Source organism: Protopterus annectens, chromosome 15.part0 (assembly GCF_019279795.1).
Source record: "Protopterus annectens isolate FY-2018-M chromosome 15.part0, PAN1.0, whole genome shotgun sequence".
NCBI lineage: Eukaryota > Metazoa > Chordata > Ceratodontiformes > Protopteridae > Protopterus > Protopterus annectens.
Window position 1 is genome coordinate 29,024,936 of NC_056749.1, and position 21,875 is coordinate 29,046,810.

Sequence of the window (21,875 nt, forward strand, 5' to 3'; positions counted from 1 at the left end):
TGAACCCTGTGGTACTCCACTTGTCACTGGTCTGAAGCTGGATTTGGAGTCTGCTACTTTCACAGTGTGGGTTATGTCAGTGAGGCAGTTGGCAATTCATCTTGTGACATAGGGATTTATACCTAGTTTAGTGAGTTTATCTATAATTCCAGAGTGGGGGATGGTGTCAAAAGGCCTTGGTGAGATCTAGATAGGCTGTGTGAACCACCTTACCCTCATCTATGGCTTTGGTGACTGCTTCTAAGAAGTCTATCAGGTTTAGGAGACATGATCTGCCTTTTACAAACCCGAACTGGATGGGGTCCTGAGTTTGGAGATTACCACTGTCATTGTTTATAAGTTCCATGATGATACGCTCCATAGCCTTGCAGACCAGGCTCGTTAGGCTAATGGGGAAGTAGTTTCCGGGGTCTGTGGTGGCTCCCCCTTTGTAGAGTGGGATAACTGTCGCTGTGCGCCATTCAGTGGGCACATAGCCTGAGGTGAGGCTATGATTGAGCATGGTACTTAGGTGGGGTTCCAGTTCGTTCTGTAGTTCATGTAGAACACAGCATGGGATATCGTCAGGTCCCATGGATGCTGTGTTCTTGGCTTTGGATAGTGTGTTTTTTACCTGTGCAGCCGTGATTACAGGAACTTTGCATTCTTCTGGTATAGAGATGGGCCCTTTAGGGGATGACAGAGGGGTAAAGTTAGCACTGAACCTATCTGCCAGGATGTTGGCAATATCCGTTGGTTCTGTATATTTAGTGCCATTGTGCTGTAACTCAGAGCAGATCTGAGTGTTGCCATTGAGATTCTTGACATAGCTATAGAATGCTTTGTGGTTGTCTTTAGAGTCAGTGGCAATTTTGTTTTCATAACTAGCATTGGAGGATTTTATGCGGGATCTCAGCTTCTTACTGAAGCTGACCAGGGAGTTTCTCCAATCATGGGATTTTCCTCTTTTTTGCAACAGTTTCTTTCTTCTGTTGTAGAGTTTGTTTATGGCAGGGGACCACCAGATTGGCTTCCTTTTTTTGGAGGATAGCATCTTGGTTCTGTTAGGGATTGCACAATCCATGCACTCATGTAAGTGCTTATAAAATGCATTTGTGTAGGATTCAGCAGTCATACCTCTATTGTCCATCAGCATGGGTGTCGTGAAGTTTGCCACTTCTGTCTTAAGAAGTGTGAAGTTGGCTTTGGAGAAATTTTTTACTGTGGTTTCCTAATGGGGGGTGGGGGAGGGATGTGGATGTCTAGGGTGATTAGCTTATGGTCGGATCTGACCAACGAGGAATTGACCTCTGGTGTGGAGCACCGGTTGCCCATGTTGGTAATAACCAGGTCTAGGATATTGCTGCCCCTGGTGGGGGTGTGGATAAGTTGATCCATGGCATTGGAATTTATGAATTCCAGAAAACGTTGAGCACAAGAGTTGGTACATGAGTAGTTTTCCCAGTTAATGGTAGGGTAGTTGAAATCGCCCATTATTAGGGTGTTAGGTTGTACCCTAATATTTTCCAGTGTATTAAGAAATGAGGAGTGGGAATCCTGGGGCATGGTGGGGGATCTGTAGCAAGCTACAATTTGGATTGCGGTCTTGCCCAGAGTTAGTTGCACTTGGATAATCTCGGATGCATTATACTGAGCAACTAGCCTGGAGGTGTGGATATCCTTAATGAATATGGACACGCCTCCACCTTTAGTGTTTCGGTCCAGGTTAGGTGGCCGAAAGGTGTGGTATGAATTATAGCCTGGTAATGCGGGGGGTACTCTCTGAAGCCTTGAACCAGGTCTCTGTCACTGCACAGATGTCGATGTTCTCCATTTTAAGGAGTGCCTCAAGAGAGTGCATTTTGAGGTTTAGACTTCTAGCATTGAGTAGCAATACCCTCAGATTCTTCTTGCCTGTACCTGTTAGGGTGGTGAATTTGTCATTTGAACCTTGCCTAAAAAAGGCACTATAGGGGTGTCTAGAGCCTTAGCCAGTATCCGGAATCCCAGGGATGACAGGTGCAGGCCATCTCTGGCAAAGCATCGTGGCTTGTCGATCATGTCATCCCAGGCAGACAGATACTGGATCCCCTTAGAATTACACCAGAAGCTTAGCCAATTATTGAAGTCAGTAATTTTTTCCTTGTACTGTGGTATCATTCTGGGTGATGGCAGGATGCTACTCAGGGCTAGGGTCATACCTGCCTGGGCTACAAGATCAGACAGCTCCTCCATGTCCCTGTTCATGTAGTCCAAGGAGGTACGTCTCAGGTCATTCACACCAACATGGACAATGACAGAGTCATATTTGTACTTGTTGTGGAGTGACCTGAGTGCATGCGTTATGTGGTGGATCCTGGCACCTGACAGGCAGCTGACAGTAACTTTCTCCTTGTTTAGCCTGGTGAGTGGAACATCAGTGTGCCTGACTATACAGTCACCTATGACTAGAGTATTGGGTACATTGTTATGCCTTATGGGCTGTGACTGAGTGACACACTGAGTTTGTGGGCTATGTGTAATTTGGGTTGTGTTGGGGGGGTGGAGGTTACTTGTGTTTCTGCTTTGGAGGTCCCTGTTGCTTGGGCAGGTTTTTACTGAGAACCTCCGTGAATGTAGGTGTGTGTTTTGTGTTTCTATGTGTGTGTTTTGGTGGTGTAGGTTTTGAGGGACTATGTGCTGAGTGTGGTGTGGTGCAAGTGTTTACCTTCTCCTCTTGACTGTCTAGTCCAGTCTTGGGTGAAGAGAGCTTTGCTTCCAGTTTGGCTATATAAGTGCATCTCTCACAGGTTGTAGTGTTGGGTGGTAGGAGGTTTGTCTGTGTACATGAGGCAATTACTGCATTTCCCCAAGATGCCCAGATTCATCAGGTAGACAGGAGAAAACACCAGGAGCTGACCCTTAGACATGCCTGGATAGGTGCTTATTTGTTAAGTACTAGAAACTGTTTTCCTCTAGACAGTGAGGAAAGTTGAGTGTTGTAGTAATTTGTAGCTTATTTAGTGCTTACAATAAGTTCTGAACAAGTGCTGAAACAAAAAACTGGCTAGTTCTAAGAAACAAAATTAAGCTAGAAGGCTTCCCTCCAACACAGAAAGGCTTGGGCCCTAGAAGCCTACAAATAGTCCTTGACACAGCAAATCTATATCCAGGCTAGACTACCCACAGCAAAGGCAGGAAACAAGCTTAGGAAAAGTATTTTTTTTTTCTATCACTTTTCTTTTTACTTGGCATATTTCATTTTACTGATAATTTATCTATTACCAGTCTCCACAAAAAATCTTGGCATTCTACTTTCTGATTATACCGTTTGCTTCTTATTTTATAGCTTTAATTTTTTCATCCGTTAGATTTTCCCATGGCTTTACTTAGTAATATTTTATCATTACATTCTTAAACCATACTTTTCTTTCTTTATCTATATCCTGAAATTTTATTTTCCACAAAAAAATTCTTGGTAACATTTTATTTCTCCATTTATATACTCTTTTTCACCATACCCCAAAATTTATTATACTTTTATTTAGACAATTTTACTACTAATCTCTCATCTCTTTCTTTTAATCATTTTAACATTTTGTACATATTTAATGAAGCAACATATACTACTGGGTTAATTAACCCTAAACGTCTTTCCTCTTTATTTACATACAAAACTCTTCTTTTTACTGGGTTTAATATAGAACCCCATATAAATGAAAAATGTATCTATAATTCCTTTTCAACTACTGTTGGCAACATAAATACACTTGCTAAGTATGTTACTTTTCCCATCAGTACTGAATTTATCAAATAAGCCTTTTTTCGGAATGATAATCTATATGTTCTCCAGAAAAGTCAGGTTTGTTTTATTTCTTCTACTTTTTTCCCATTGAATTCTAATTACATCTTTATTCCCAAATTTTGTACCTAACACAGAAATTTCATTCATTGTAAAATATATACCCCCGATCTTTACTACATCACCTAAGGCTTTCCTTTTGTTCTTTATCTAAAGCCATTCATATCACCTCTAGACACTCATTTGTGCAAATGTTTGCAATTATTATAATGTCATCTGCATATGTTAACAGAACTGAAATGTGTAACCCTTCATGTGTTATATACCCTCCGTCTTTATTCTGTAATTTATCGCACGTACTATCACATTCATAACTAATGCAAAGAGTATACAACTCACTGGGCCTCCCTGTCTTACACCACTCTTCATATGTACCTCTTGGCTTAACCAGCCATTTACAAGCATTTTTCATTTATTATTACTATACACTGACATACATAATTTCCTAACTTTCTCACTTATATCATATCCATTCATTATTACCATTAAGATTCCATGTTCAGTTGTATCAAGTGCCTTATTAAGGTTCATAGATTAGTACTAAGCTAACTGCCCTTGCAAGCCATTTTAAGTCTAGCCAGTTATCCCTTTTGAGACTCAACCCCCACACCTTGTGTTTGTAAGGCAAACACCTTAACCATTAGGCCACCCGCCCAACCCAGGGTCTTAGTAAGTGTCCTATTAAGATGAATTTTGGTTCTTGTTTTCTGTTTATAATATCATCCACAATTTCTCTATAATTCATGACAACCTTTCCCCTTTGTATTATATATACTATCTTCCACAATAGTTTCCATTTAAGTTTCAAATTTATTTTGTATTATTTTCATAAAGATCTTATAATCATTATTATTCAATACTATCCATCTCCAGTTTTTAATTGTCTTCTACCATCTTCCATATGAAAATAAGTCTGCCACTACATAATTCTTTATATATATAAAATCTTCATTTAACCACTCATTCAAAATCTTTTTTTTTTTTTTGTCAAGCCCTTAAGTGTGTATATATTCTGTACCCTATTGTACCTGGTCCTCCAGCTGAATCTGTATCTACATGTCCTAATACTTTAGATCATACAAAAAAATCTCGTTTTCCACCCCCTTAGTCTCTTCTAGTCTGTTAACTTTTTTAATTTCCCTGTTTTTGCATGACCTTCTTTTTTTACTATCCCCCAATGTATGTCTTTTTCATCACTTATTTCAAAACCTTCTTCTTTATCCTCTTTGTTATTTTTTCTTCTGTTTTTGCTTTTTCTGCTTCTAAATTTCTTCTCTTTGTTCATTTCTCTTTTTCCCTTAGTTTTATTTTCATTTTTCACAATCCATCCATAAATGTCAATTTTGTTATATTTACAACATTTCAATGCACATTTTTTCATCATGTTCCATTTCCCAACAAAAATAACTTCTTTTATCATAGTTACTTATCAGATGTCCTTCTTTTCCATTCTACTTCCTATCTTATACTATTCGGGTCTATATTATAACCTCGAAGTGTCAGCTCTACGAACACCTAAACGTCCACCCGTAAACAGCGAAAGCTGAAAACCCCAAACAGCCACTTCTGCTTGACTGGCAAACAGGCAAATAAACTTTCATACCCTAATAAAGTGGGGGGCTTTGCCCCCCACACCCCCCTAACTACATATACCAATGATATCACTCTACATTGGAGAAAAGGGCAAATTCCCGATAACGGCCAAGTAAAATTTTTCCCTGTGAAAACATTCGCAGAAGTGGCCATTCACAGTTTTCAGCTTTCACTGTTTATGGATCGACCATTAGGTGCTCGGAGAGCTAATGCTTTGAGGTTCTAATATAGACCCTACTATTCAGTGTCCTTTTGCAAGTCCCATTCCCCTTCACTCCTCTTACACATCTAGTTCATACCTTTGCCACTTGCGTTTGCAATGTCCAAAAGAGCTCCATCCACAGTTCCCACCAATGGGACATGTATTCCCAAGTACACCTCAATATGGCTGCGCTGGAGGAACACACTGGAAAACAGATGAATCAGTGGTTGTTTGGAGAAATCAATAACCCTGTACAGAAAGAGCACACAGATATTTATTATTTCAATGACCATGTGGTACACTGATCACTGCTTTTACTGATTCTGCTTAGCTTACTTCTGAGTAGTGCACAGTCTTATCTCTGGTCAGAATGAGTCAAAAAAATCTGAGCACAAAGTTAGTATTAAGGAGATTCAGTGCTCACACCCACCTTTCCTCTTTTTTGTATGGCACATTTAAATTTCAGCACTCTGTAGTCACCAAACCTATGTTCAGCATTAAATTCCAGAACTCTGTAGTCACTAAACCTATGTTCAGCATTAAATTCCAGCACTCTGTAGTCACAAAACCCATGTTCAGGATTACATTCCAGCACTCTGTAGTCACTAAACCCATGTTCAGCAGTGAATTCCAGCACTCCGTAGTCACCAAACCTATGTTCAGCATTAAGGTGTATGTCAGCTGCAGACCTGTTATTCCCTGATGGGAAGCCTAGAACTTCTATTTCTGTATAATGACCACCACGCACAAAACAAAGCCATCAAAAAGCTGTGATGTCTCAACAAACCTCTGAGACCCAGAGTACAACTTAATTCTGAAACAGTACATTTTCTCTTAATATAGCCAGCAATTTACTTACATTTAGGAAATAACACAATGTTATTTACAAGAAATGATGCAAAAGGAAACTAACGTTTGCTAAGAAAAACAGACCATTTTCTGAATGAAGGACTCGTGTATTCCTAAAAAGTTCCTACCATGGCCATGAAGTTATGGTTAAACACAACTCCCACTGACACAAGAAGAAATCCCATACCCTTACCTTTAGTAAATTGCTCTGGTGAAATATAATTTCTACTGATAGAAGAAATCCCATAGTCTTACCATGGACACATTACTCTGGTGAATCACAATTTCCAGAGACAGTAGAGGAAATGCCACATCTTTACCACAAACTTGTTACTCTGCTGAAACACAGCTTAGAGTTTCAATAGAGGAAATCCTACAGCCTCACCATGGACACCTCTGATGAAACAGTCAAACTCATGGCAGCCTATGAATACATATGTGTACAAGCCTTTATCATTGACAAGTGTCAGTAATATTTTGGTAAGTTTGAGGTACACATATCTAGGCTTAAAATGTCTCTTGGGCTGATAGCCTAGTAACCATCTATGAACCTATGGAATTTTATGAAGCCCTACAGTGTAAACCACTGCTCTATAGAATCACAATGTATATGTCCAACAGAGCGGTTCCTACACAGCTCTTACCAGGACCACACTTTGGCATTAAAATACAGCAGAGAGGGGTTGTATTCACCTCCTACTATGCAGATGCTGCTCTGCTAAAATACAGATGCCAGTCATAAAACAACAAGCGGAGACACAGATGCAGCAATAACACAGTGGTGGAGACACCACACATTTCCTAACAGGCACACACTGCTGTGATGTAACACAACTAGCACACACTCAGATGGTGTATAATGACATCGCAGAGACATGCGTCTGGAGCATCTCTCCCCAGGCCTCCACTGAAAATTGGCTTTATTCCAAGGTGGACTTTCCTGCTAAACAAATTGTTAAATAAATAAATAAAGCTTACTGCCCACACACTGCTTAGCTCAAACAGAGCTTTTAGACACAGCAGAGGATATACCAAGCACACTTTGTTCCAGTAAAATGCAGCCACAAATCGTAGCAGTGGGAATTTAACAGATTTCTTACCTCATACACCTTGTTCTGCTAAGACAGAATGCCACTCAGTCTTACCATCATACAGATTTCCTACTCTATACTTACTGTATTGCTAAAATAAAACTACCACTCACATCAGAGGATTTCTATAGAATCTGGTTATGTTTGTTAAATTGAGCACTAAACCAGACTATCTTTTGTTAGAGAGGGCCCTTGCACCCTTGTGGCAGCAGAGTGTAGTTAGGACTCATCTGATTGAAGGGATCTGGAACACGACTCAGTTTTGAGCTTTATCATTGGTTAAATTGTTTAATTCAGTTTGCTCACTGTTTTAACACAGCTCCAGAAAGTTAGGTGACCAGCCATTGCTCTGCTGTATTCATCTGTGCAATCCAAGGAATCTGTTGCATTCTGCTAACCATAAGTACAATTTTATACATATTTTTCACTTTTAAACTGTATTTTTGCTATATTGCTAATTTTTTAAAAATGTTCTTGCTGATTTGTTGAACTTTTTGTCTGCTGTAGCATAGACTAGATTCAGACCTGTTGAATCTGGTTCTGTTTGTTAAACTGAGCACTAAAAAAGGCTATCTTTTGTTGGAGAGGGGCCCCCTGTATCCTTGTGGCAGTAGAGTGCAGTTAGGACTCATCTGATTGAAGGTTACTGGAACAGGGCTCAGGTTTTAGCTTTTTCTTTATTGGTTAAATTGTTTAATTCATTTTGCTCATTGTTGCTACATAAACCCCATGTTTTCACAGGTTTGCTCTTGTTTTAACACAGTTTCACAGAGTTAGGTGACCAGCCACTGCTCAGCTGTATTCATCTGTTTATGTGTAGTGCACCACTGTGTACCATCACACACTAGCATGCAGTGGGGGTAAACATTGGTGGTTATAGATGCAAAAACGTCATTAGATAAATTTTCCCTTAGATAGATAGATAAATTTTCCCTTAGTAGCTCCCTGTGATCAGGCCAAGAAGTCCTCAAATTGTTCTTAGCTGCGCAGAGAGCACCTCGGCTGCTCTTTTGCCCCTTAAGGAGTTCTAAAACCACCAAATCTACAATAGCCTCTTACCATTTGGAGAACACCTGCTAGTATAGACCCTTTATAGATCACCCCATTAGTATAGACCCCATTTAGAGCATCCATTTATACCACACCCCTCCATTTTCTCTCCCCCACTGTGAAAACAGGTTTTAACCTAGCATTATGGATGGTCAGTTTCCCTCCATTTCTCCTACCAGCCTGATTGACATGGGTATCCTGAGGCAGTGTAGCAACTGCCTCATGTACACTGACAACCCTCTACTCCTAAATCACCCAAGTACAATTTGTGAGAGATGCATTTTCACTAAGAATCTGGAACCCTTGCTCTCTCTCATGTACAGAACAGTAACACTGAACAGGTTATCAGCTCACATACTCCTCCTATGCAAACCATGCAACCCATAAACCATCATATGTGGAGGTACTCAGCAGAAACCTACCTAAATATCAGAGACCTTCCAAACACAAACATGCTACACCTAACACAGTACCTACAGCACTCAATACACATAAAATCACAAGTACGAGTATCTCACCAAATAAGCCCCTAAAGCAAAGCATAGATATTTTATCATAGGTGACTCCATTGTGAGACACACAGATGTCCCACCAGGCTGGACAAGGAGAAGGTTACAGTCAGCTGTCTATCGGGTGCCAGGATCTGTCAGAACACACATGCACTCAAGTCTCTTAACAACAAGTACCATTTGACTCCATCATAGTTCATGTTGATGAGAATGACTTGAGATGTACCTCACTGGATTATATGAAGAGAGACATGATTGAGCTCTCTGAATGTGTGTCCCAGGAAGTTATGTCTCTAGCCTTGAGGAACATTCTACCCTCACCTAGGATATTACCACAATATAAACAAAAATGATTTACTTCAACAATTGGCTTAGTTTCTGGTGTCATTCTAAGGGGATCCAGTTCCTGTCAGCCTGGGATGACATGGTTGATAGACCATACTGTTTCCCAGAGATGGTCTTCACCTATCACCTCTAGGCTTTTGGTTACTGGCTAAGGTACTTGCCTCCCCCATAGTGGCTTTTTTAGGTAAAGTCTCAAGAACAAAATTTCCAACATGAAAATATCACTCGCAAATAAATTAAAGGTTATGCTGCTAAATGCTAGGAGTTTAAATCAGAAACTGCACTCTCCATAAGAACTCCTCTCTTTGGAAGATGTTGATGTCTGTGCAGTCACAGAAACTTGGTTCAGGGCTGCAGAGAGTAGCCCTGACTTGCAAGGCTACAATGCCTTCCACACTTTCAGACTGCAAAACGAACATGTGAGAACCAAAGGAGGAGGAGGAGTATCTATCTTCATCAAAGATAACTACACCTCTAGACTGGTTAGACAAGAAAACTCCATGGAATTACTCCAAGTTCAACTAACTGTGGTAATCACCAACCCCTTCAAGTTATCGTTAGCTATAGGCCACCTTCAATCAACCTAGATACCCACACTGCTTATTTGGCCCTACTTGAGTCATTCAAATTACAACCAAATACTCTAATCATGGGCGATTTTAACTATCCCTCCATTGACTGGAAAATTTATATGAGTACCAACATGCTTGCACAAAGGTTCCTGGACTTTGTTAACACTAAAACCCTAGAACAAACAGTATGCAACCCCAAAAGGGGCTCAAATATTCTCGACCTGGTCCTCACCAACATGGGTGACCATTGTACTACCACAAGTATGGGACCCTCACTGTTTAAATCTGATCACAAATCAGTCACATTTGAAGTAGCTATAACACCTGAACCCCTCTTAGGTGAAATCTTGCTAAAGAATTTCACCAAAACTAATTATACCCTCCTAAGGGATGGCATAAATAACGTCCAAGCTCTTGTTCCCACAGGTGGCATTGCCAATTATGTTAAGGTATACAAAAAATGCCCTGTACAAACACTTATACAAATGTATTGACATAGCTATACCTGATAGAATCAAAACAAGATCCTCAAGAAAAAAATCAAGCCTCCTTGGTGGACATCTAGCATATAAGTTATACAACAAGAGGAAGAAGTTACTGTCTAAGAATAAAAAAAGAGAAGTCCAGCACTGAAGGAACACCCTCCTCTGCTTGAACAAACAAATAATTCAACTTGTAAAATCCTCTAAGGGCAACTTCGAAAAACATGTAGCAACCATAGCTAAGGATAACCATAAGACATCCTTCAGCTATATCCATAACGTAAAAGGTAGGGCCCAGACATGTGCTGAACTAGCTGTGGATGGCATCACACACACTGATCCTCTGACAATAGCTAACCTATTAGCTGACAGGTTTGGAGAAAATTTCACATCCCCTGTCCCATCCAAACATTACACAAAGCATTCCTTCTACATGTCTCCCACCTTGCATCTCCAAAGAGCAAGTCATTAATGCTGTCTCCAAGGCCAAAAACACAGCCTCTGTGGGACCAGATGGCATCCCAGGTTGCATTTTAAGTGGTCTGAAACATGAGTTAGCAAATGCATTTGGTATTCTCTTCAAGCACAGTCTGAGTACTGGTTTTGTCCCTGTTGAATGGAAAACATCAACAGTCATCCCCCTTCATAAAGGAGGTACAGCAACAGACTCTGGGAACTACAGACTCATAAGTTTAACCAGCCTTATCTGTAAGGCCATGTAACGAGTCATTGTGGGCCTTATAAATAAGGATATAGATGATCTCCAAACCTTTGATCTGACACAGGTTAGTTTTGTGAAAGTCAGTTTATGCCAGTTAAATCTGGTAGACTTCTTCAAAATCATCACCAGAGCCATAGACAAAGGCAAATATATGTGCATACAGCCTTCCTTGACTTAGCAAGGCCTTTGACACAATCCCACATTTGGGCATCATTGATAAACTCTCCCATTTGAATATCAACCCTTACGCCACTGGGTAGGTTGGTAACTGGCTCACCAATAAATCACACTCAGTCAAAGTTAGGGACTTTACCTCAAGCAGCAGACCTGTCACCAGTGGGTTCCATAGTGGTCAGTGCTGGGCTCCCCTATTGTTTGTAATATACTTATCAGAAGTTCAGGCCAAAACAGAGGGGCTGTGGCTAACTAAGTTTGCTGATGACTGTAAATTAGTTGCAATCATTGAATCCCCAAACAATGTCAATATACTTCAAGAGGGACTGACACAAACCAATGATTGGTGCCAAAGCCATGGACTCAAACTCAGTGCTAAAAATGCATTATCATCTCCCTCAGTGAAAACGATAACCATGCAGACTACCATATAAATAATAATACTCTAAGTAACAACTCAGTAGTGAGAGACTTGGGAATGCAAGTTGATTGTAGCCTAAACTTTGACCACCGTGTGTCTACTGTGGTAAGGAAGTCATTCTACATCACACATCTCATTAGCAAAGGCATTGCATCAAAAGCAAAACAGGTCATAACTCCACTGTACTCGACCCTTTGGTATGCACCTTACTAGACACCTGCAGCAACTTGAGAGACCTCAGAGATTTCTATCTAACAAAATTCAAGGTCTCCATCACATGTCATATATTGACAGACTGAAGTCACTGTCACCGTACTAAGTAACATACCGATTACTTAGAGGAGACCTGTGCCCGGCCTACAGAGCAATCTTGGATCCAAACATATGGAAATGCTGCACATCCACAAGTCAAATGGGACAGGGCTCACCCACTCCAGGGACCTTAACCTGGCCTGCAACATAAATAGGACCTGCTGAAGAGACAGATATGTCTGACAGAGATTGCCACTCCTCTAAAATAGGCTACCAATTCACATCAAATAGAGCCCCTCTATAACCCTATTTAAGGGTAGCCTGGATGACTGGATGGGAAACTGTAAATTCCTGCCAGGGATTTCACCTATGACCCTCCTAAATATCGACAGTCATTGCTAACTAAGATCTCCAGTTTTGGCAAGATCCTTTACATTGTTTTTTTCTATTCTATTGGTAGGCTTATAAAGACCTTCAGGTCAATAGCCCAGTAACCACCTATGAACCTATGTACCTATACTACTCTAATAAAATACAGCTACCATTCACAGCAGGGATATCCTATAGAGTCAAACCAAAGAAAAGCCAGCAGTAAAGGTGGAAACCCCAAATTTTATACATTTAATAAAAGATCACATAACAAGGTAGAGGGTGATAAGCCCAACCACCTGCCCCAAACCGGTTTCGGCTGTAATAGCCTTCTTCAGTGAGTAAACATGAGCAAACCAGAAATCCACTCATATATATATATATATATATATATATATATATATATATATATATATATATATATATATATATATATATATATATATATATATAATACATGAAACAATTCATTGGTGCATTCATAACTGGTCATTAAGTTCAGGTGGAAACAAAGCTCCTAACTTAATAATCCATTTGCGTTCCTTAAAATTAAGTATATCATGCCATCCTGATTTGTCCCTACATTTACCTACAATACAATCTATAACAGTGAAATGAAAAGATGCAGTATTGTGTTTGCACACAAGTTTGTACAAAGCATTAGTAGGACGTTTATTCCTGATATCACTAAGATGCTCCCCAATCTGAGAAGAAAAGGTCTAGAAGTTTGCCCACATAGAATGATGAGCATGAACAAGTGACCAAATAGACAACCCATTCTGTGCTGCAGTTAGCCCAAAAGTTAATGTTGAAAACTACTGATGTGTTGTGACTACTGAATTCCCTCGTTTTCTGAACCCTAGTGCAATGACTACAATGACCACATGGCATGCAGCCTATCAGTGGGTCACCTGTGAGTGTACGTTGAGTGGGAACCATAGAACTAGGTCCCACCCTCTTATAATGACTAAAGAGGGAACTCAATGTACGTCATCTCCTGAAATAAAAAGAGCACCTATCACCCAAAAAAGGGTGTAATCTCTCTTCGGCCATGAGAATGTTCCAATGCCTATTAATTATATTTGTATTGATTTTGTTGCTTCCTGATTTGGGATGACCTACATGCAATTTCAAGTGACTATGTGACTTAGTTTACTGACTGGCATTTTGGTGCATTTCAGAAAAGGGTTTGAATGGTCAACATCATTTATTTGGGCACTCGACATCGTCCAAAGGAATTTTGGCTTTACTTTTTGACATAAATTATTGATCGCCGTCAGTACGGTTATCTGAGCAAGCAGTTTGGCTGTCTAAGGGGGTAGAAGTTTATGTGTTTCGTTACCTACTGTTTTTTCACGGAAAATCTTTTGGGAAATTGTTCAGCTTTACAACGGACTTGGTTATTTTTCATATACAACGAAGGACACTTAATAAAAGTTTTTTGGGGACTTATATGGACTCCATTTTTCATTGCAACTTGATTCTGGAACTTATACATGACATGTATGAAACTAGCCTATAGGTGGCATAAATGTTATTTTCTTAAGGTGTGAGTCATATTATTATGCAATATACAGTTTAGTCATTTTTGAACTTAGCTAATTTTGATTTTGGGGATTTTGCTTTTGCACATATATACATGGTTTTATTTTTTTGGTACAAATTATTGATCACCATCAGTACGGTTATCTGAGTGAGCAGTTTGGCTAAGGGCGTAGAAGTTTATGTGTTTCGTTATCCACTGTTTTTTCACGGAAAATCTTTTTGATAACTGTTTGGCCTTACAACAGACAGTTTTTTATATACAATGTAGGACCCTCAACAATAGTTTTGATGGGGACTTATATGGACCCCGTTTTTCGTTGGAACCTGATCCTGGGGTTTGGATATGTTTTGTATGAAGCTAGCCTACGGGTGGCATAAATGTCATTTTCTTGATGTGTGATTCATGCATAACTATTTAATATACAGTTTAGCTAGTATTGTACTTAGCTAATTCTGACTTTGGGATTTCGCTTTCATATATACAGCTATTCATTAAGTCATTATTTGTTGTTAGTTTAATGACTAGTATAATCATTTTTCATATTATGTTTTATATGAATGGCTCTTCTTTCAGATCGATTTGGGTTGAACAATGACTCTCTTTTCTCTTGGGAGCTAGTTTATTATTCCACCACTTTATTACTCAACTACTATGTGTTGAAACGTATTACTCATGTTTTGGGTCGGCCTTGTTGCATTATATTTTTTTATTTTTTGTTTTTTTTTGATTATTCATGGGGACTGTCATTTTGCCCACAAGAGTTTATACAGTTAATATAGCTAGGGTAACACACACCGTTTATTGGTTGATTAGTTTAGACACTATATTTGGGTCCATCATATGACTATGGTCATTGTACTTGAGTGTTGTTGCCTCATTTAGTGGACATTTTTTGACTGCGCTCATTGGGTCAGACTTGTGCTTAGTAGTTCTTGGTTATGGTGATATGCAGCATTGTGGTTTTTCTTAGGGAAATTTTAAATTCCCACATTACCACAGGGGCTAGCTATAGTATCACTGTTATTCTGTCAATGGGGAGTTATTCCCTATTTCTTGTTCTTTAGATATTACATGTGTTGAGGTTGATATCTTAAATCACTCAACTTTTCACCTATATGGTGTTTTTTCTCTGTGTCGGAATTTCTACCCATTGCAATATGCAGCATTGTGATTTTTATGTTTTATTCATGTTATATCACAAAGGTTAGTCATTGTATCATTGGGGCTTATAGGAATCAAGCTCTTTTTTGTGCTTTGGGGTCTATTTATGCCTCAGCATATATATCAATGAAAGCAATCTGCGCACTATTATGCCCTGTTTAACTGACAGAACATAAGAATTATGTTACCTATTTGGGACCTATTTTTGTGTCTAAACTATATATACATATTTCTTTAAACAGGTAGTTTTGATTGGAGATTTTGGTCTCATTACTGTTGTTGGCACAATTGACTAGTTCCTTAGCATTGTTTATTACATTTATATATATTCCTTGCAACATGGCCTTGACTCCACTTATTAAAGGTTTGGCCTCGGACATGAATGATTTGGCCATTTTTGGTCTAGGTTTATCTGATGTGGATAATCAATCCACGGGGGTGACTCAGGACCCGGATATACAATGTGAAACTATGTTTTTTAAGTTGGGTAAAAGCATGAAGGGTCTTCGGACCAATGTTTGGCATGCCTGTTCAAGGCTTATCAACTTAAAACGATTACACCATGGGGTCTTAGGGTGAAGGTACAGCCCCTGGTACACAACACTGATGAACAGTTAACTGAAGAATGGACACAGATTCAACAATCTGCATCCATGGGATATGTGGATGCTTTAGCTGTTTTTTATGAATGGGCTGTCAAACAAGGGATTCAGGAGGTGGAAACACTTTGGATGGAGGTCAATACATTTGAGTCAAGCAGGTCTTTTTCATCTCGGGTTAATCAGTTAACCACAGAGTTACTTAAGCTTGAACAAATTTTAAAGGATAAACAACTTAAAAAGTTTCAAAGGGACGTAGGGGATTATGAAAGAGGCAAACCATTTGATATGCCTAGGAATGTCACTTTCAGGCTACCGAACAATACATCCTCAGCCCCCAAGAGAAAAAGACCCAAATCTATTTTGAAATGAAATTCAGAGTCATTGAGTTACACATCGGGGGATGAGACATCTTCTAATACTGAAGGGGAGGGTAACCACACAGATGCCTCACCTGATCCCAAAAGAAGGAGTTTGTCACACCCTTTGGGTTCAGGTACAGATGAGGGGGGAGGAAGCACAAGAAACGTCAAACCGGTAGAGGGTTTGGAGGGTCTCTTACAACTGATGATCGAATGCTAGCTGACTATATGAATGTACACAACATTTCCTCTGTACACCTCTCCGATTTGCAAATTAAAGTTTTAAACAAAGGCCTTAATTTTGTCCCTGGCTTTTTTGTTCCAGAATATACCTTAGCACAGGATGTGGTCAATTTCTGTCGTTTGCTTAATCTTAAATTGTTTTTTGAAAATGATACCACTCAGGAAGTTCCAGAGTTTAGATTCAAAATGTCTGCTTTTACTCCACCTATGTCACATATAGTATCCATTTTTCAGGCCAATGTCCTAAAAGATTTACATTGTAACCTCAGGGAATTTCAGGATTCTTATAACAATCTTTTCAAAGAGGAGGTACAATGTATAGAGGATCTTAAGAATAACAAGGAGATTGCCATTGTACCAGCACATAAGGGTGGTGCGATAGTGGTTCAAGATTGGGTCAGTTATAATGAAGAAGCATTAAGACAACTTGGGGACAACAGGTATTATATGGCTATGCCATTGGAGCCAACCAATCATTTTAAGACCAAGAGTGATTCTTTTTTGACTCAAGCCAAGGAAGAGGGCATCATTACTGATTCTGTTAGACATCAGTTGTTGGTTTCATCCCCAAATAAACAGTATTTTTACTTTTACATAAGAACGCTAGATGTCCTCCTGGTGGACCAATAATATCAGGGTGGGGATCCATCACTGAACTACTTTCTGAATATTTAGCACATTATCTCAAACCACTACTATCTATGGTACAGGCCAGAATTTAGGATACAACTCAGTTTTTGGATATTATAGCTGACATGCAATTGGAGCCTCATTGGCTTATGTGTACTCTGGATGTAACCTCTCTCTGTATGAATATTCCCCACTGGGCAGATTTTGCTGGCTTTGGAATTTTGGTTGGGAAGATCTGGTTTATACCAACCAGGCTTTAATACTTTTTTAGTATGCCTGGCTGAATATGTTCTTACTAGTAATGTATTATACTTCCAGGACCAATGTTTTTGGCAGGTCAAGGGTACAGCAATGGGTGCCCCATTTGCACCCATCTATGCTGACCTATTTATGGCCTACATCGAGGAGGTTATAATCTATGACTCCAGTCATAATTTATATATTGATGAAATAGATATTTGGAGGCGATATCTGGATGATTGTTGGGTGGTGTGGAGGTCGGATGAAACATACTTACATGAGTTTATTGGCTATCTTAATGACAACAAATGTGGAATTGAATTTAAACTGAATTTTCATAAATCGAAAATTGTTTTCCTTGATGATGAAGTTAGCAGGAATCCTGATGATACCTTAGCCACATGGGTTTTCAGGAAATTCCCCGAGTATAACTCACTTTTGCATGCCACTAGTTTCCACCCCCGACATATCATCCGGAATATCCCCAAATCACAATTCCTCAGGATAAAAAGGATTTGTTCAAGCCAGCAAACATTTGAATATACTAGGGATGATTTGATACAACGTTTTCGTGAGAGAGGTTACCCTTCTGGTACAATTAGCACAGCTTGTCTCTGGGCTTCCACTCAGAACAGAACCAAGCTTTTACAATATAACGACAAACCAAGAGTTTTTTCTAATCCTTTGGTTTGTCTGGTGACCACATATGGACGCAATACACGGGGGTTTACGAATACAATTAATAGACATTGGAACATTCTCATGGCCGAGGAGAGATTACACCCTTTTTTGGGTGATAGATGCTCTTTTTCATTCAGGAGAGGACGTACATTGGGTTCCCTCTTTAGTCATTATAAGAGGGTGGGACCTAGTCCTATGGTTCCCACTCAATGTACACTGACAGGTGGCCCACTGATAGGCTGCATGTCATGTGGTCATTGTACTCATTGCACTAGGGTTCAGAAAATGAGGGAATTCAGTAGTCACAACACATCAGTAGTTTTCAACATTAACTTTTGGGTTAACTGCACCACAGAATGGGTTGTCTATTTGGTCACTTGTTCATGCTCATCATTCTATGTGGGCAAACTTCTAGACCTTTTCTTCTCAGATTGGGGAGCATCTTAGTGATATCAGGAATAAACGTCCTACTAATGCTTTGTACAAACTTGTGTGCAAACACAATACTGCATCTTTTCATTTCACTGTTATAGATTGTATTGCAGGTAAATGTAGGGAGAAATCAGGATGGCACGATATACTTAATTTTAAGGAACGCAAATGGATTATTAAGTTAGGAGCTTTGTTTCCACCTGAACTTAATGACCAATTATGAATGCACCAATGAATTGTTTCATGTATTTTATATATATATATATATATATATATATATATATATATATATATATATATATATATATATATATGAGTGGATTTCTGGTTTGCTCATGTTTACTCACTGAAGAAGGCTATTACAGCCGAAACCGGTTTGGGGCAGGTATTTGGGCTTATCACCCTCTACCTTGTTATGTGATCTTTTATTAAACGTATTAAATTGTGGGTTTCCACCTTTACTGCTGGCTTTTCGTTGGTTCGGATGGGTCAATTTATGAGCCGTGCAGCAGCCGTACGTGCATCACGCATATTCTTAGATCCTATAGAGTTCCTACTATATACATACTGTTCTGATAAAATACAATTACCATTCATAGCAGAGGTATTCAACATACTTCCTACACTGTACCTACTGCTTTGCTAAACTACAACTACCACTCACATCAGAGGGATTCTTTAGAGTTCCTACTATTAAACATACTGCTCTGATAAATTACAGCTACCACTAACAGCAGAGGGTCCATATAGATTTCCTACTATGTACATTCTGTTTTGTTGAAGCATAGCTGTGACTCAAAGTATTAGGAATCCTACACACTTTGTATGAGGAAAACATTGCTTCAGTAAAACTAGTACTCATCACAGACAAAAGCTAGTAACAAACTTTTTGTCTTTGCTGTGCTCATGATCAATTGTAGGTACCAGGAAATTGTCTCTGTGACATTTATCTCAGCAAACTACTTGTCCTTGAATCTATTTACTTTTATCTGCAGGCATGGTAACACTTTATTGAGAGCTACTGCTACATAATGAAGATACGCTTAGTGGACTGACCTCTCCTTTCCGAGTTCTAAGGAAGTTTGGATTACAATCAGCGAATAGAATTTTCTTCCTCTTCGAAATTCTCTTGTCATTGGTCCCATCTGCCACAGGCACTGGACTTCTACTGGCTGCTTTAGGAGCAGAGCAGCTCGAGTTTTATCTTCAAAATCTACTGCACCTGATATAATATCCAGCTGCAGGCAAAAACAGATTCCGTTACAACATACAAAGTAATTAACTAGTTTATATTATTGCTGCTACAATGTGTGTACCCCAATCAGTTACAACATACAAAGCAGTTAACTAGTTTATATCATTGCTGCTACAATGTGTGCACCCCTACATGACAGTACCTTCATGGCACATATTGTGTCATACTTTCCATTTGGGAGGGTCAACATGCATCTGTTTCATACTAGTGTTAATCATACCCAGTTAATGGGTGGCAAAGATGAAGAGACTTATAAAATAGACACATTAAAGGAATTCAGTAGCCTCAACATCACAAAACTACTCCGATGATCTTATGGCTTCTGCAGATCATCTGAACACCACCTTCCCAGGATTACAAACTAGATAAAGTACTGGCATCCCATGTCATAAACCTGGACATAAAAGGGTAGCAGAGGGTAGATAAGCAAAAACAAGAAGCGTCAATGGACCTGCAATAGACTTACACATTCACATTACCTACTACAGTCTGACACAATAATACATGATCTGAAAGAAAAATCTGCAAGTCTGCAAATGGAAAAAGGCCATAGGTTCATTCAGATCATTTAAATACACAGCAGTATATCTCCCTATGATATTACATTTCTTACTCTTCTAAAGCTGTCAAGCCAAATATAGATATATCAACAAACACATTTAAGCAAGGAAATTGTTGTGCCATATTCCTTTGACATTCTTTACAGCAAATCACAATCTAATGAGTCTATACACTTTTTTTCTTTTTTTAAGGGAGACAAGCCCCTATATTTTCCCCAAATTCGGAGGCTTCACCCCTAATCTAATATAGCTAAGTTTAGAAAATCCTAACATTAAGTTTTTAAAAAGTTGTCAAAATGAGCCATTTCATTAGACCTCCTAGTGAAAACATAGTTCAATGAAAAATAAGACACTCAGTACAATGAATACTACTGAATGTCATATCCAAACTGCCATCTCACTACTGCTGAATGTCATGTTCACACTGCCATCTCACTACTACTAGAGAATGTCATGTCCACAGTGCCATGTCACAACTTCTACTGAAAGTCATGTCCACACTGTCATGTCAACACTACTGAATGTCATGTCAAAACTGCCATCTCACTACTGCTGAATGTCAAGTTCACACTGCCATCTCACTACTACAACTACTGAATTTCATGTCCACACTGTCATGTCACAACTACTACTGAATATCATGTCCAAACTGTCATGACACAACTACTACTGAATGTCATGTCCACACTGCCATCTCACTACTACTGAATGTCATGTCCACACTGCCATCTCACTACTACTACTGAATGTCATGTCCACACTGCCATCTCACTACTACTGAATGTCATGTCCACACTGCCATCTCACTAGTACTAATGATTGTCATATCTACACCGCTTTCTCACTTCCATTGAATGCCATGTCCACACTGTCATCTCACTACTGCTGAATCTCATGTCCATATTGCCATCTCACAACTATTACTAATACTGCTGCTGAATGTCATGCCAACAGTGCCATCTCACAACTACTAAATGCCATGTTCACACTTCCATCTCACTACTACTGAATGTCATGTCCACACTGCCACCTCACTACTACTACTGAATGTCATGTCCACACTGCCATCTCACTACTACTACTAAATGTCATGTCCACACTGCCATCTCACTATTATGGAATGTAATGTGCACACTGCCATCTCACTACTGCTGAATATCATGCCCACAGTGCTATCCCACTGTTAGTACTACTGAATGCCATGTTCACACTTCCATCCCACTACTACTGAATGTCATGTCCACACTGCCATCTCACTACTACTACTGAATGTCATGTCCACACTGCCATCTCACTAATACTACTGAATGTCATGTACACACTGCCATCAAACTATTACGGAATGTACTGCGCACACTGCCTTCTCACTACTACTGAATGTCATGTCCACACTGCCATTTCCTAACTACTACTGAATGTCATGTCCACACCGCCATCTCACTAACACTGGATGTCATATCCACACTACCATTTTACTACTACAGAATGTCACATCCACACTGCCACCTCACTACTACTGAATGTCATGCCCACACTGCCATCTCACTACTATTGAATGCCATGTCCACACTGCAATCTCACTACTACCAAATATCATGTCCAAACTACCATCTCAATAATACTACCGAACGTTACATCCAAACTGCCATCTCACTACCACGACTGATTATTATATCCACAGTGCCATCTCAGTACTACTACTGAATGCCATCTCAG

At 39.4% G+C, this 21,875-nt stretch overlaps 1 protein-coding gene across 1 annotated transcript in view; it reads right to left on the bottom strand.

Annotated features, from left to right (window-relative positions):
- Window positions 1-19,747, bottom strand: part of LOC122789780 — a 728,210-nt gene extending 708,463 nt beyond the window's left edge. The window contains exons 1-3 of the mRNA XM_044057221.1: window positions 19,742-19,747; window positions 19,401-19,582; window positions 5,713-5,864 (exon numbers count right to left, since the gene is read on the bottom strand). Coding sequence (XP_043913156.1) covers window positions 5,713-5,864; window positions 19,401-19,582; window positions 19,742-19,747 — 340 coding nt within the window. The remainder of the gene's footprint in view (window positions 1-5,712; window positions 5,865-19,400; window positions 19,583-19,741) is intronic.
- Window positions 19,748-21,875: the final 2,128 nt, after the last annotated feature.